The sequence below is a fragment of the Emys orbicularis genome, chromosome 19 (assembly GCF_028017835.1).
Source record: "Emys orbicularis isolate rEmyOrb1 chromosome 19, rEmyOrb1.hap1, whole genome shotgun sequence".
Taxonomy (NCBI): Eukaryota; Metazoa; Chordata; order Testudines; family Emydidae; genus Emys; species Emys orbicularis.
The window spans coordinates 5,136,804-5,150,855 of NC_088701.1; the positions used below are offsets into that span (position 1 = coordinate 5,136,804).

Consider the following 14,052-nt stretch of genomic DNA (forward strand, 5'->3'; position numbering starts at 1 on the left):
CCTAAGCCTTGGGCTAGCCTTCTGCAGAGAGATCAGTTTCACCCCTAGTGCATTGTGGGATACCGATTCCATAATGCCCGTCAGATCGCCAGAGCAGTGTGTAGCCCAGTAGCAGTTGTAGGGCTGGAGGTATAGACTGGCAACACTTTTATTTTTAAGCATCTGTTTATTTATTTTATAAATAAGATGGTCATTGATGCAGCAAACCACAGTGCTGTGAAGAAGGGACTAGAAGAGGATATATCTGCACCTGCTAATAATGTACCACATTTGTTAAGTCCCAGTGATCCTCATCACCTATAACTGGCCCTGTCCTGCCCACACAGGAAGGCGTCATGGGTTAGGGTAAGAAGGACGCTTCCCATACTAGCTGTGAGCTCTGATGTGAGGGTCCTATTATGATCATTACAGTATATGTGTTTGTGTTTCTCACCAGGTCCATCCACCCCTTGCAGACATGGTTGTTCCAGTGCATTCTGGGACTCACCTGTCCAGTAGTTCCTGGGTGAAGGGGCTTGTGGGAATTTCTTAACACAAAGCACTGAATTGTGGGATGGAGGTCACTAGTGGGGGTGGAAGCCAGGGCAACTGCAACTCTTGTGGGAAGAAACCAGTACCTGTCCAGACAAACCTGAGCTAATGACCGTGTCCCAGGCTTTACAGGCAGCTAGGTAACCCAAACCTTGGAAGCGCCTAGGGATGCCTTGCAGGGATCATGAGCCCAGGGCATCCAAACAAGGGTTGCTTGCAATGACTTTTCACCTGCTATAGATAGAGCTCCTAAAGTAATCCTTTAACCCTTGACTTGCTGAATCATATTACATGTTCCTGCTCGATGGAGCAAAGATGTTTCCCCATTTTCACCATCCTTCCTCCCAGGGGCTCATGGCCTAAACTCCACAACATACATACACTGAAGTGTTCAGCCAAAGGGCCAGGCTCTGCACTCTTCCCTGCGTGTAAATCTTGTGTCACTCCACTGAGTGTCAAGGTGTGACTCTGGATTTATACCAGTGTAACTAAGATCAGAATCTACTCTGGAGATCTTTACTTAGCACTACCAGAACTCCAAAGTTCTGCTGCTCCTAGCCTTAACGTGATAGCCAGGAATAACACACACAGGGGGGTTCATTCTGATCTTGTATATATGGGTGTAAATCATGAATAAGTTCATTAAATTAAATAGGCTAGCTCCTTAGCTGGTGTCAACATACAAACATACACAGATGCACATACACATGCGTGTGCACATACATTCTCACACTGATTCACACGGTGTCACACACTTTCACTCGCATGCCCCTGGTAAATGTGGTAAACCCACTCCTGTACCGTCCACTAGAAGAGAAACCCACACAGGCTGCCATGCTCCAGTAGAGGTGATCTTTGAATTTGCATACGCCTGCAAAATGTTTGTAACAAACTCTCTGGTATTTAAAAAAGAAAACGCCCGGAACAGAAACTCCCCAGATATCAAAGAGAGAGAGAGAGAGAGAGAGATGACCACTTTTCTGGGCCACATCTTCAGCTGGTGGAAATTGGCATAGAGCTATTTGAAGTCAATGGAACTATGTAAATACACACCAGCGGGGGATATGGCTGCGTGACTCCAAGGAGCAATGCTGATTTACATCAGCTGGAGATGTGGCCCCTTAACGCCAGTTATATTATACCAGCTATGGATTTGGCCCTATGGACTGTAAAGCAGTGATGCCGAATCTGATTTACAGCAGATTGGGCTGCGTCCCGGCACCAGTTAGAAAATCACCTCTCCAACAAGCAGTTGTTTAATTAATATGTTTATCCTGCTGTCACGGAGTTTGCGGGAGACAAGGCCCTGCACCCCCGGCTTCCTGCAATTCACCATGACTCTCAGCCAGCCAGTAAAACAGAAGGTTTATTTAGATGACAGGAACACAGTCCCAGACAGGTCTTGCAGGTACAGACAACAGGACCCCTCTCAGTCAGGTCCATCTTGGGGGCCAGGGGAGGTCAGGAGGTCTGTCTGGCCTCCCCTCGATTTTCCCAGCCAGCTCCAAACTGAAACTCTCCAGCCCCTCCTCTCCCTTTGTTTCTTTCCCGGGCCAGGAGGTCACGTGATCTTCACCCCCCCCCACACCCCCCCGCCTGGGTTCTCATGTTACATGCTCAGGTATCTTCCCTCAAGGAAAGTCTCCCATCCCCAATGCAGACAGTCCCAGTAAAACTCCCCTGCAACCTTCCCAGGTCAATACTCCCCACTCCCTGGCTGGGAAAATGGAGGGGAGGCCAGACAGACCTCCTGGCCTCCCCTGACCTCCAAGATAGACCTGACTGAGGGGGTCTTGCGAGGAGCAATGGGATGAAATTAAGAAAAGGACGTTTGAGGGCGAATGGCCCCGATTCTGATCTCACTCACATCGATGTCAGTTCGGGGTGAGTCCCCTGAAGCCAGTACAGCCTCTGCATTTACAGCAGCGCAGCTGAGATCAGACTCTGGCCCAGTGTCAGGAAGAACAGCCTGGCAATGAGATCGACCAGGCTGGGGAATTCCAACCTCTTTGGGGAAGGGCGGGAGCCACATTTAATGCTAGAGCCCTGAGGGGAACAACCCCGCCCTGGGCACCTGTATGGGAGGGAAATGGATTAGACGGTCCAATGCCAGTCACCTTCTCCACCTCTGCTTTCCATGATCCTGTCCCATAGCGCCACTCGCTGCAATAGCCGCCCAGCATGTAGAGCAGTGATACTCGGACCTCAGTAGCTCAGGAGTCAAATTAGCCATCTCTGTTACGCAAAAGAGCCACAGTAGGGTGAATTCATTGTTTCATTGACTATAGTACTATTCATATTTAAACAGTGTGATGGGAAATATTTAGTTTCATATCTGTACATATTATTCTCACAGCAAATAAGTTAGTAGCTTACTGTAAGTTGATAACTCAATGGGTTAATAACATAGTAAAAGCATCCAGATTCATCAGTTAATAATTAAATCGCAGTGTTGTAATATCATGTGCTGAAAAGAGCCAAAGGGGACACATTAAAGAGCCTCTTGCAGCTCACGAGTGGCAGTCTGAGAATCACTGATTCAGAGAGACGATAGCTCCGGAGCAGTCCCACGTGGGGCAGGCTGTGTGACACCTCCCCTCCCTGCTGCGGATTCAGGGACTCAGCTAGCACTGCCGTTCGCAGATCCAGTAATGAGTCGAGGAGCAGGTGGCATCGTTCCAGTTCCCGTCAGAGTGCAGGGTGCCACACTCTTCAGCAGCAGTGTTGGGTTCCCCGGGCCCCCAGAAACTGAGAAGGAAACCGAAGCCACGTGAAATTAGAGGTCTCTGATTTGAAAACCTAATCCATGCAGGGGGTGTGAAATGAGCCAGCTCCTAGGGGACAGGTCTCCACATCACCGACGCCAATGAGCACTGACTGGTCTGATAGTTTTAACAGAGAGAGTCAAGGTGGGCATAGACTGATCTGCCTACTCACTCCTTGAGGTGATGCCTGGAGCTCACAGCCATGGCAGGTTGGTGGTAGCCACTGAACAGGGGGAAGCTGGCCCAGTCACTGCTCAAGCCGGAGCTGTTCTCAGCTTGGACGACATCAGTTTCCAGTGCATTTTACAGGTGAGGAAACTGAGGCACAGAGCAGGGAGAGACGTGCCTCACAGTCGGCCAGCAGAGCACACTCATGGGGCTGGGACTAGAACCCAGGAGTGCTGCCTCCTTGTCCACGGCCCTGTCCCCTGGGCCATGTTGCTGTTCTCCCCAGCACCGTTCCTTAGCAGGACATTCAGAATGCCCCATGGTCAAGCAGCTTTCTGCTCCCCAGGAACATCCCAGGTCCAGTCCCTGCTCTGTGCTGACCCTGGATGACATTAGCATGGAGGCAGTTGCAGACTCATAACCTTCTTTACATGCTTTAGCCACTAAAGGGGACCAGAGACCCCTCTAGTATCAATTGCTTTGGTATCAATGCTCCATCTGGCTCTTTAGCGGGACAGGAGATAAAGCAGAAACAGTTGATTGTAAGGGACAGTTCTCTCTCCAAAGAAACTGAACAAAGAGGAACTTGCCTGACAGACAGGGGGCTGCCGTCCAGCCAGCGCCACTCCCCTTCCTTCGCTGAGTCGCTGAGGCCCAGCCAGTACACATTGCGCTCAGTGTTGCGGTTTGACAAAAACGTCTATGTGGGAAAACAGGTGAAGAAGACAATCATGATCCCAAGCAGGAGGTGAGGAGGTTTCAGGGGGCCTGTGTTTGTGGCCAGCAGAGTCTGTCGCTGTAGATTCTCACCCCTCCCTCTGTTTTCCCAACCCTTTACATTAGGGCTGCCACCCTACATTTCCATGATGCAGCAGGCACTCCCATGATGCATCACTTCCTCTCTTCAAGAGGAATGACTGTTGTACATCGTGGGAGATGTAGACTGACTGGGTTGCCCGACCTCTAAAGAATGGGGGCCTGAGGCATCCAAACTACAGCTCCCATGTGGCACTGCAGCAGCATTTCCAAATTGAAATGTTTCGATTTTCAGCCAAAAAATTGCAATATATAAATGTTTGCCCCCCAAAATGAAATTTTCCACAGGAAAAGAAAAGATCATTTTCTGATCAGCTGTACTTCAAATTCATCATCTCTGCCCTTAGCCCTGAAAATTTCCCCTTTAGAATCGGAGGTGAACGCTGGCCTGCTTGCAGGGACTGTCTTTTTGTGACGTATGTACAGCACCTAGCACAACAGGGCCCCGATTGGTACTTCTAGGTGCTACCACAATACAGATAAGTGATAATAATAAGGCTGAATATTACGCTGCTGTTGCCTGAGGACTGCAGATCATTTTCAATCCTTCTACAGCTGCTGAGGGTCTGCCTCTGGGGACTGTGAAATCCATGGCCATAAGTGTCCTCCATGCATTTTACAGTCCCTGTTAAGTCCCATTCTGCACCCTGGTTACTGGGGGAGCCTTAAATCCACAACTGAAGATGGGATAGTGAAATACAGATGCTATGAGCTGTGCTGCTCGTGAGTCAGATTCACACCAGTACCTTGCCCACCTCTGCACTACATGGGCATCCTCCCAGCACCAACTAGTCTCCCAAAGTCCTGTTCCCAGCAGGCACTGGGCTCAATTTAAAATTTAAGGTGGATTCTCCCTCAGGGCAGGATTCCTTCTCCAATGTCTTGATGAGGAATCTGGAATAGGGTCTTCAACAGGATATCAAAAGGCCTTTCCTAGTGCAGTAGTGAACTGCTGTGAAAAGCATTTTACCTCTGGGTCAGCAGCTGAAATCCTGCCCAGGTCAGTAGCAATCAAATGTTATTTCTAGGTCCCCATGAAACTCTGTGATTTGAATTCACAAGGGATTAGAACTGCCCCCAACACACACATGAATTTTGATTCACATCAAACCATCCACATCTGACACAGAGATTTCTGTTCACAAAGCTCACGCAACATTTTTCAAATGACTGTAAGTATCCAAGTCCCCTCAATGTCCCTTGAGCAGCAAGCTACACCCAAAGATATTGCTAAATTCCTGGAGAACTTGGGCCAGTCTGTGATCTCAGTTATGCTGGGGTAAATCTAGAGAAACTCCAGATTCACCCTGGTGTAACAGCACAGAATATGGCCCCTTGAGCTTAATTCCTTCCATTCTGCATGATACACAATAGGAATCTGAGTGGCTGGCTTACCTGTTCCTCTTCGGTGTTAACAATAACCAGGCCAGACCCTTGATCAGTACAGAACTGCTTAGCGTCCTGCCAGGATTTAGCTGATGTTGAAAAGAAGTAGCAACTTTTCTCAAAACGCTGCCAACCAGGTGGACATTTCATGCAGGTGAATTCTGTGAGAAGTCAAATTATGGGACAAGCCTGCATTAGAGAGTCAAAATGCAGTCCAAGTGCTCACAAGCAGTTAAAGAAATTCTAGCATTTATTCAGTATTTGGACTTATTAATAAATTTCACGAAGAAATTTCTCCGCACCCTCCTGAAAAGTTTGCCAAATAGTTTGTTGCAAATATTCATACATTTGTATTCATCCTCTGTGGAGTGGTTTTATAAGTTACATGGCAGTGTCACCCCTCTGACATGTGGTAGCAGATGGCAGGGCCTGGTAGGTCGCTTTCCCGTTGAAAAATAAATCAGAGTTAATATTTTCCTAGTATAACTTGTTGATTTTCGCTCTGTGAACTAGTCCTGAAAACGGGGTGCCCATAAACAAAAAGCAGGCCAGTCTGTGATCTCAGCCCAGACACTGATGCCCAGTTTCCTGGGCACAACTGTGCCACAAGAACTGACTCTTGTTAGAGTGTGTCAGGCAGGGAGCAAACTCCCTTGCTAGTTGCAACAGCTCCCCTCCAAAAATATCACAGCCTGCAAATAACGACATAGCATGTCTTCAAAGACTGAATACAGCTGACATGCTTGGAAAGAGAACTTGCAAGCTGATGTACAACAGCACCATCTGGTGGCTTCTGCTATACAGCATTGTATCCATCTCATGTTAGGCTTCTTTATGTATTTAGCAACTAGGGCCAAGATTATCAGCTGTGTCTGTTTCCATTGGGTGGAGGGCAGGTATCAGGGAATGGCTTATGGGTCCCCGAGTCTCTCGCTGGCTCTACACCAACTCTGGTGCCCAAGGCATAGAACCAATGAGAGAATCGGGGCCAGACAGGAGGGTGGCAAAGGAGACATCTGTGCCGGCGCTACAGCCACTTGGGACTCCCAGCTGGGGAGATGTGGTCAGTTTCAGTGCAGGGGGAGCTACACAGGCCATAGGCCTATTGGGAATAGGACAGACAAATATGCTATTCCCTGTTGCCTTTCACTGACTTTGAGCATTTGAGGTTAACGCTGTCACAGGCGTCACAGCCCTGCCCGGTGCCTCTTTACCTTTGAGGTTCCGTAACTCGTCCTGCACCCTGCTCAAGACCTCCTGGAGTCTGTCATGGTTCCTTTTCACCTCATCCAGGTCCTTCGACTTTATCTCTGTCAGGGGAGGCAGGGGGTAGAAAAATGCCACCGGAATCAACAGGTTGATATTTCTAGGCTGGCTCAGAACTTCCTTTACAGCAGCTGGAAATTTCTCTGTGTCCATCGATCCGCAAACACACTCTCTGTCCCCATTCACAGCCTTCGACCTATCTATGCTCTGATACTGGAGTCCACTATTATATTATCTAAGCACCTCATTGATTTTCCTTCAAGCCAACTGTTGTATTCAGTGAGGGAATTTTTACCTCAGTAGGCTCACAATGACGTAGCCCACGCTCCACTTCTGCATCACAGGGCTTTTCTACGTAGGTCTAAATCCATAGTCACGGCACTGACACCAGCAGAACCAAGATCAGAACCCGGCTCATGTTTCCACTGGATGGGCCTGATACCAGAAAGGCTGAGCATTCCCAAATTCCTTCTGCAGGCCCTGTGAACTCTCAGCAGCGCTGAGCAAACCAGAGCACCCGACCACCGCCACCACCACTCCCACGTATCTACAGGGTACTGAGACCACAATGCAGCAAAGCACTTAAACACAAAGCCGGTGATTTTCAACCTATTTTCATTTTCGGACCCATGAACTTTAGAATGGAGGCGAGGACCCCTTTGGAAATCTTAGGCATAGTCTGTGGTCCCCCAGAGGTCTACGGACCACAGGTCGAAAACCACTGCTCTGAGCATGTGTTACACCACACAGTAATCAGGAGCGTAGAGTTGTTTGACAGCTGCTATCGTGGGTAACAACTTGGGGATTGAACTGGGGTCCTCCAGGGCTAAAAGCAGGAAATACTACAGCTTGAGACAAAGCTACCCAATCATCTCCTAGATCAGCACAGTGGGGGACCTGTCACACGTGCTCACCAGTGGGTTACACATGCATAAGTGCCTTTGCTGGATCAGGGTCTGAGATCCAAAGTTCTGCTGCAGCATGAACGGGGCTCAGGATAAAACCTGGGGTGGCCTATGGGCGCAGGATGCAGCTGATCACAAACTAAAATGGGATTATCCATGTAGGGCTCCCGGCTCCATCCTCACACTTCCCCTTTCTCATCCTCCTTCTCTCCTTCCTTTTCAGCTTCCCCTCCACAGGGGAAGATCAGACCCAGGGGTCCCTCTACAAGGAAGTAGCAGTGATCAGGCGTTGGAAGGAAAAGGATGTTTCTCACCTATGGCGTCCTGGAGATGTGATGGGTCTTTCACGTAATCAGCTTGGATCTCCTCGATCCCCAGCCTGACCCCAGCCAGCTCCTTGGACACTGCAAACAACAGGGGGCAGAAAAGAACTGCTGTACATGGGCGTGTCGAAGGGAGAGACCCCACCCATGTGCAATCCCCAGGATTTTATTGCACATCTTGTGACAAGGGAACTGTTTATGCCCAACCTCTTGACAAACATCAGCAGAACCTACCATTAAGAAGTCGACTGTTAAACACGTTGAATTCTTTGGACATCTTTAACTCTAAAAGGAAGATAAGAGAATGGGGAGTTTCCATTTTAAATAACAACACAGGACCTCATGCTGCCCCACCCACATGCTCCACCCCTGAGGAGCGCTGGATTTCACACATTCATCCAGGAGTGTGTGAAATTTATGGAGCAAGCGCAGTCGTTTGCAAGGATGTAAATAGGTTTCAATTATAGCTATTACTTATTTATATTACAGTGCCACCTACAAGCCCCACCAGAGCTTAGGGCCCCTTTGTGCCAGGTGCTGTACAAACACAAATTGGGGACCCTTGCTCTGGCACTGCATAGACACAGAATGAGAGACGGTTACAATACAAATAGACAAGAAATGTTACCCATTTCAAAGATAGTGGAATTGAAGCACAGAGAAATGAAGTGACTCTTTCAAGGTCACACACGGAGTCAGCGGCAAAACTGGGAAATGAAGTCAGATCTTGTGAGTTCCAGCCCATGCCTTAGGCACAACAGCAGCCAACCTCTACTCAGCTGTTGCTTAGACCCCCTTTTGAAGTAGCAGGATTTGAGTACTAACCCACTGTTACTGTGAAGTTCTGAGTGTCCAGGACATGCTACACAAAGACAACCATGCAGTCCAGATGGGTCCAGGCTCATTACAGCGTTTAGAGTCCCAGGGGCAAATTAGCAAATTAACACCAGTCTTTATTAAGAGAGATCCAGTCAATGACCCACACAGGGGAACTGTGGTGGAAAAAACAGGTCAGATCCAGGACTGCATTAAGACAATTCAGGGGCATCAGGCACACCTCAGCATGAGGGCTCCTATTGGCCCTACCCTTGTGCAATAATACCAACTGTAGGTAGGTTGGCAGGGGCCATTTGCTGGGTGTTTGGGGACACACCACCACACTCTTCTGGGAGGGCTGGGGCCCCCCCTGCCCATATTCCTGCTTCCTTTCTTCAGATGGTCAAGGGAATTTCCTGGAGGAGACGGGTCTCAGTTCCCACTCACCCAAGCAGGAGTTGTCTTTATGGGGGCCCCAGGCATGTGCCTACTCCCTGTACAGCCCAATTCCGCTCATGCCCATGGCTTCCCCAGCAGGATAACACTCTCAGCCAATGAGACACTGGTAGAAACGTGACCTCATCAAAACAAAATTTCATTGGATAATCAGTGATCCTAGGAGCAGGACAATGTTATCCAACAACTTTTAAGAGCTGCTTCCACCTCCTATGTTTCTCCCACACCCCACAATAATCTAGAGTCCTGTCTGAGCTGGGGTCAGATCCCCAGCTGATGTATGTCTGCTCAGCTCCATTGTAGTCCAAGGAGCTACATCAACTTCACCAGCCCTGCACCTGAGCCCATGGGCCCCACTCTCTCCTCCCTTGAGGTGTAAGGACCAAAAGAGATCCGCGAAGTCTAACAAGGAATAGAAACATTTCCTTTATCCTCTCACCTATATAGTCCTGGTGATCTGATAGATTTCTCTTGGCATCTCTTCTAATCGTATCTCGATCCAGCTGGGCTTCGGCAAGACCCTTGGACACTGTAGACATGAGACTTTTGATAGCAGAGTAAAATTTATCAGCAGGGGAAACCCATAACTTTGGGGACATCCCTGCTGCTGTAAAACGTGATTTCCTCCCTGTTATTACCCTAGACTTCTAATGTCCATTCCCTCATGCTAGTTGTGATCCTCCACTACAGGCGCACTCTGCTCAACACCGGGATTCATTATTCTGGACACCAGCTCGGTCCTCGGTACAATGTAGAGCTGCGTTGGGGCTGCTCTATGTTACACTGAGCTGCCAGTGGCCCCAAGTTATGCGGTGCAGCTGCTACTGCTACACACGGGCATGGAATGTGGCTGGACAGCTCAAAGGGGCATAGCAAAGCTGAGCGTGAAAAGGCTCAGCCTTCCCAGAGCAATGCAGGGCTCTGACTGCTGTGCGGAGCAGAAATCTGCTTGCTGCCACAAGGCGCCTGTCTCGGTTTGTGTGTGGCTAGCTGGTTGCAAAGTTAAATAGGAAAGGAATTCATTTGTCGGGCCCAAGCTCTCCTTGTGCTAATGTGGAAGAGGTAATTGTGGCAGCGCATTGTGCGATGCCCCCGTTTCATTGTTCTCACTCCCAAACATTTCTTCTCCACTAGCGGGATCCGCAGCCAGCCCTTTGCACTGGCCCGAGAACACCCTTGAAAAAACATTTTTGTATGAATATTTCACAACCTTCAAAATGTCACCACAAACATGGCCTAGTTAATGATTTTGGTTTGTATTTTTCTGAGATTTACGAGCACAAGTCCCCTGGAAAGCTAGCGGGAGTTATGCTAAAGACAAATTCCTCCCCTTTGAAAATCCGGTCACCTTAACTCACAGGTGAGTGAAAGTTACCTAGCAATGGCAACTGCTCCATAATTAAGGTCACAGCTGAGCCTCCAGTCTCAGCCCAATTTTGTGCCCCACTGCTAAAATCCACCCCAAACTAGTCAGAGCAGCCTCACTCTTAGCAGGTGAGATGTGAGGCCGAGGTAGAAACGAACAGGAGACTTACATTTCCCAAGTTTCACCACGATGAGAGCTGTGGCCACTGCAATGCAAATCGCCAGCAGGACATACAGGATTTGAATGGCCTTCCCTTGGGTGGAGTTGGAGTGGCAAAGAGCTGTGGGGAGCAATGCTGGTTAGATCTCTCAATGTGGGTGTAACAATGCTGACTCTGGTGGGACACAACTGAAAGTATCATTTCAGGACAAGTTGCTTAGAGCAGGGCAGTCATTGCCCCAGGCTGGTGGTTCTCCATCTCTAAGGCGCACCAAACCTGCCAAACAGAGAGGACTTCGGTCTCACCCCACTGGCTACCATAGATCATACAAGCAATTCCCTTAGACACTCCAGTTTCCCAGTATCAGCACCAGTGCCATTCATTATGGGGACGAAACCAATACCCCAGCAAAAGAAAAAAGGTTCTCCCAATCCCAAAGGACCAAGCCCCAGACCCAGGTCAGTATACAGGTCAGATCTTAACCACAAATCATGCTGTTGCCAATTCTTTAGAATCTAGAATCTAAAGGTTTATTCATAAAAAGAAAAATATATATAGATGGGAGCTAGACTTGGTTAAATGAAATCAATTATATACAGTAATGGCAACGTTATTGGTTCAGGCTTGTAGCAGTGATGGATTAAACTGGAGGCTCAAATCAAGTCCCTGGAGTACATCCACAGCTTGGATGGGTCATTCAGTCCTATGTTCAGAGCTTCAGTGAAACAAAGTTCCTCCAGAGGTAAGAAGCAGGATTGAAGAGAAATTGGAGGAGTTTCCAGGGCCTTTTATATCATCTGCCATGTGACTTGTTCTTCCTTTTTCTCAAATACAAGCTGCCCAGCCATGGCTTGAAAGCCTTAGAGTTCTGTCCATAGGCATGTCCCTGCATGCCTTGCTGAGTTACAAGGTGTATCTGCCTTCTCTCAATGGGTCAGTTGTATGGCTGATGGTCCTTTATGGGCCATTAAGCAGGCTAGGCAGTGCTGATGCCCCACTGTCTGGGATGGCACCCAGAAGCATAGTCCAAGTTTGAAATACAGACAGTATAGAGCCAATACTTATAACGTCAAATACAAAAACGATACATGCATACAGATAGCATAATCATAACCAGCAAATCATAACCTTTTCAAGGACACCTTACTTAACCTCCTTTGTACAAGGTTTGGTGCCACTATATGACCTTGGTTGCAACAATGGTCTATACGGTCACAGTTCATGTCAATAACGTCACAGTGGGATCAACCCCCCCAACATTCCCTTTCGGGAGAGACTCCCGGCACTGAACATGGTTCCCCACAAGAGAAGATGACTGGACAAAGGGAGGGGAGGGATTCACCACAGGGTAAATACCTTGAGGTATTTCTCGGTCTTCCCTGTGTTCCATTTTCCATGTTGGGAATCCCTCTCCTTTTGGCAATATGGGGAGGGCAGGGTGAGTGTGACCCCCAGATTGACAAGCCCCTGCCTTAAAGGGAACATGAGAATCCTCTCAGGCTGTAGCGGGAAGACATGGCTCACAGGACCAGTTTCCTCCCTGAAATAGCAACACTGAAGGCACTGGAGTGACCCAGGGATGAGTTTGCCCCATGATAAGAAAGGAGTTTATGTGGATGATGGGAATATCCGTATTTAAGCAATACACTGATTGGGAGAGAGAGAGAAACTATTCTGATTGTTGGCACTGGCCAACCTCAAATTAGCAAAGCCAGGAATCAGACCCAAGACTCCTGACTCCCAGGGCAGCTCCTTAATCACAAGACCACCCTTCCTCGGGCCAGCTCACCTTTACCACCTCTCCCAGGTACGCTGCTCACTTCCTGCACTGACAGTTCCACTTGCTTTGAGCTTTCCCATTTGTGGTAGGAGCTGTCCGGCTGCATGGCTGCAGATGTCTCTGTTCTACTCCTTGCTGTCGGTGCAGTTTATATCGATAGGAGTCTTCATCATGCCTTTCCGGGGAAATGGCCGCCTGTGGTCACACTTCCCATTCTCACAATTGCCAGGTCAGGAATCATGGCCCAACCATTTCCTCTCCAGGTCAGTGCAGAATCATAGAGATGTCGGGATATATATCATTGAAGCCTGGTCTGAATACCGAAGCATGGAGTTAAGGTCAAGGACTCTTAGAACTCTTTTTGCAAAAACAATCTTACAATCCAAGAAAAATACAGAAAATCATCAGAAAAGGAAATAATTCCAGCTGGACTGATATAAAATTGTGTAAGAATTGCAGGAAATGGCATTTCTTGGCTCATGGCCTTGGATCATGGCAGCCCGCCCAAGATAGTTTCTTTGGAATTGTGCGGTGAGAAGGCCTGATGGAAGGAACCTACACTGGCAATTGGGACCATTCTGAACATAAGAGCATAAGAACGGCCATACTGGGTCAGACCAAAGGTCCATCTAGCCCAGTATCCTGTCTACCGACAGTGGCCAACGCCAGGTGCCCCAGAGGGAGTGAACCTAACAGGTAATGATCAAGTGATCTCTCTCTTGCCATCCATCTCCACCCTCTGACAGACAGAGGCTAGGGACACCATTCCTTACCCATCCTGGCTAACAGCCATTAATGGACTTAACCTCCATGAATTTATCCAGTTCTCTTTTAAACCCTGTTATAGTCCTAGCCTTCACAACCTCCTCAGGTAAGAAGTTCCACAAGTTGACTGTGCGCTGTGTGAAGAAGAACTTCCTTTTATTTGTTTTAAACCTGCTGCCCATTAATTTCATTTGGTGGCCCCTAGTTCTTATATTATGGGAACAAGTAAATAATTTTTCCTTATTCACTTTCTTCACATCACTCATGATTTTATATACCTCTACCATATCCCCCCCTTTAGTCTCCTCTTTTCCAAGCTGAAAAGTCCTAGCCTCTTTAATCTCTCCTCATATGGGACCCATTCCAAACTCCTAATCATTTTAGTTGCCCTTCTCTGAACCTTTTCTAATGCCAGTATATCTTTTTTGAGATGAGGAGACCACATCTGTACTCAGTATTCAAGATGTGGGCGTACCATGGATTTATATAAGGGCAATAAAATATTCTCTGTCCTAGTCTCTATCCCCTTATGACCTTTGGACTCTGGTA

At 48.2% G+C, this 14,052-nt stretch overlaps 1 protein-coding gene across 1 annotated transcript; it reads right to left on the reverse strand.

Moving 5' to 3' along the window:
• Nucleotides 1-3,155: 3,155 nt before the first annotated feature.
• On the reverse strand, nucleotides 3,156-12,844 carry LOC135891622 (CD209 antigen-like protein C). The gene is made up of 9 exons (XM_065419231.1): nucleotides 12,748-12,844; nucleotides 10,968-11,078; nucleotides 9,872-9,961; nucleotides 8,395-8,445; nucleotides 8,152-8,241; nucleotides 6,881-6,976; nucleotides 5,676-5,827; nucleotides 4,055-4,164; nucleotides 3,156-3,279 (listed from the first exon to the last, which is right to left on the reverse strand). The coding sequence occupies exons 1-9, from the start codon at nucleotides 12,842-12,844 to the stop codon at nucleotides 3,156-3,158; spliced, it is 921 nt and encodes a 306-aa protein (XP_065275303.1).
• Nucleotides 12,845-14,052: the final 1,208 nt, after the last annotated feature.

What these genes read in the sequence shown, in the direction of transcription:
- LOC135891622 (XM_065419231.1), bottom strand. Translation starts at nt 12,844, where the DNA reads ATGCAGCCGGACAGCTCCTACCACAAATGGGAAAGCTCAAAGCAAGTG. An exon ending in ACCTGGGAGAGGTGGTAAAG is followed by an intron (nt 11,079 to 12,747) that starts GTGAGCTGGCCC and finishes TGCTCCCCACAG; the next exon opens with CTCTTTGCCACTCCAACTCC. An exon ending in TAACAGTCGACTTCTTAATG is followed by an intron (nt 8,242 to 8,394) that starts GTAGGTTCTGCT and finishes TGTTGTTTGCAG; the next exon opens with TGTCCAAGGAGCTGGCTGGG.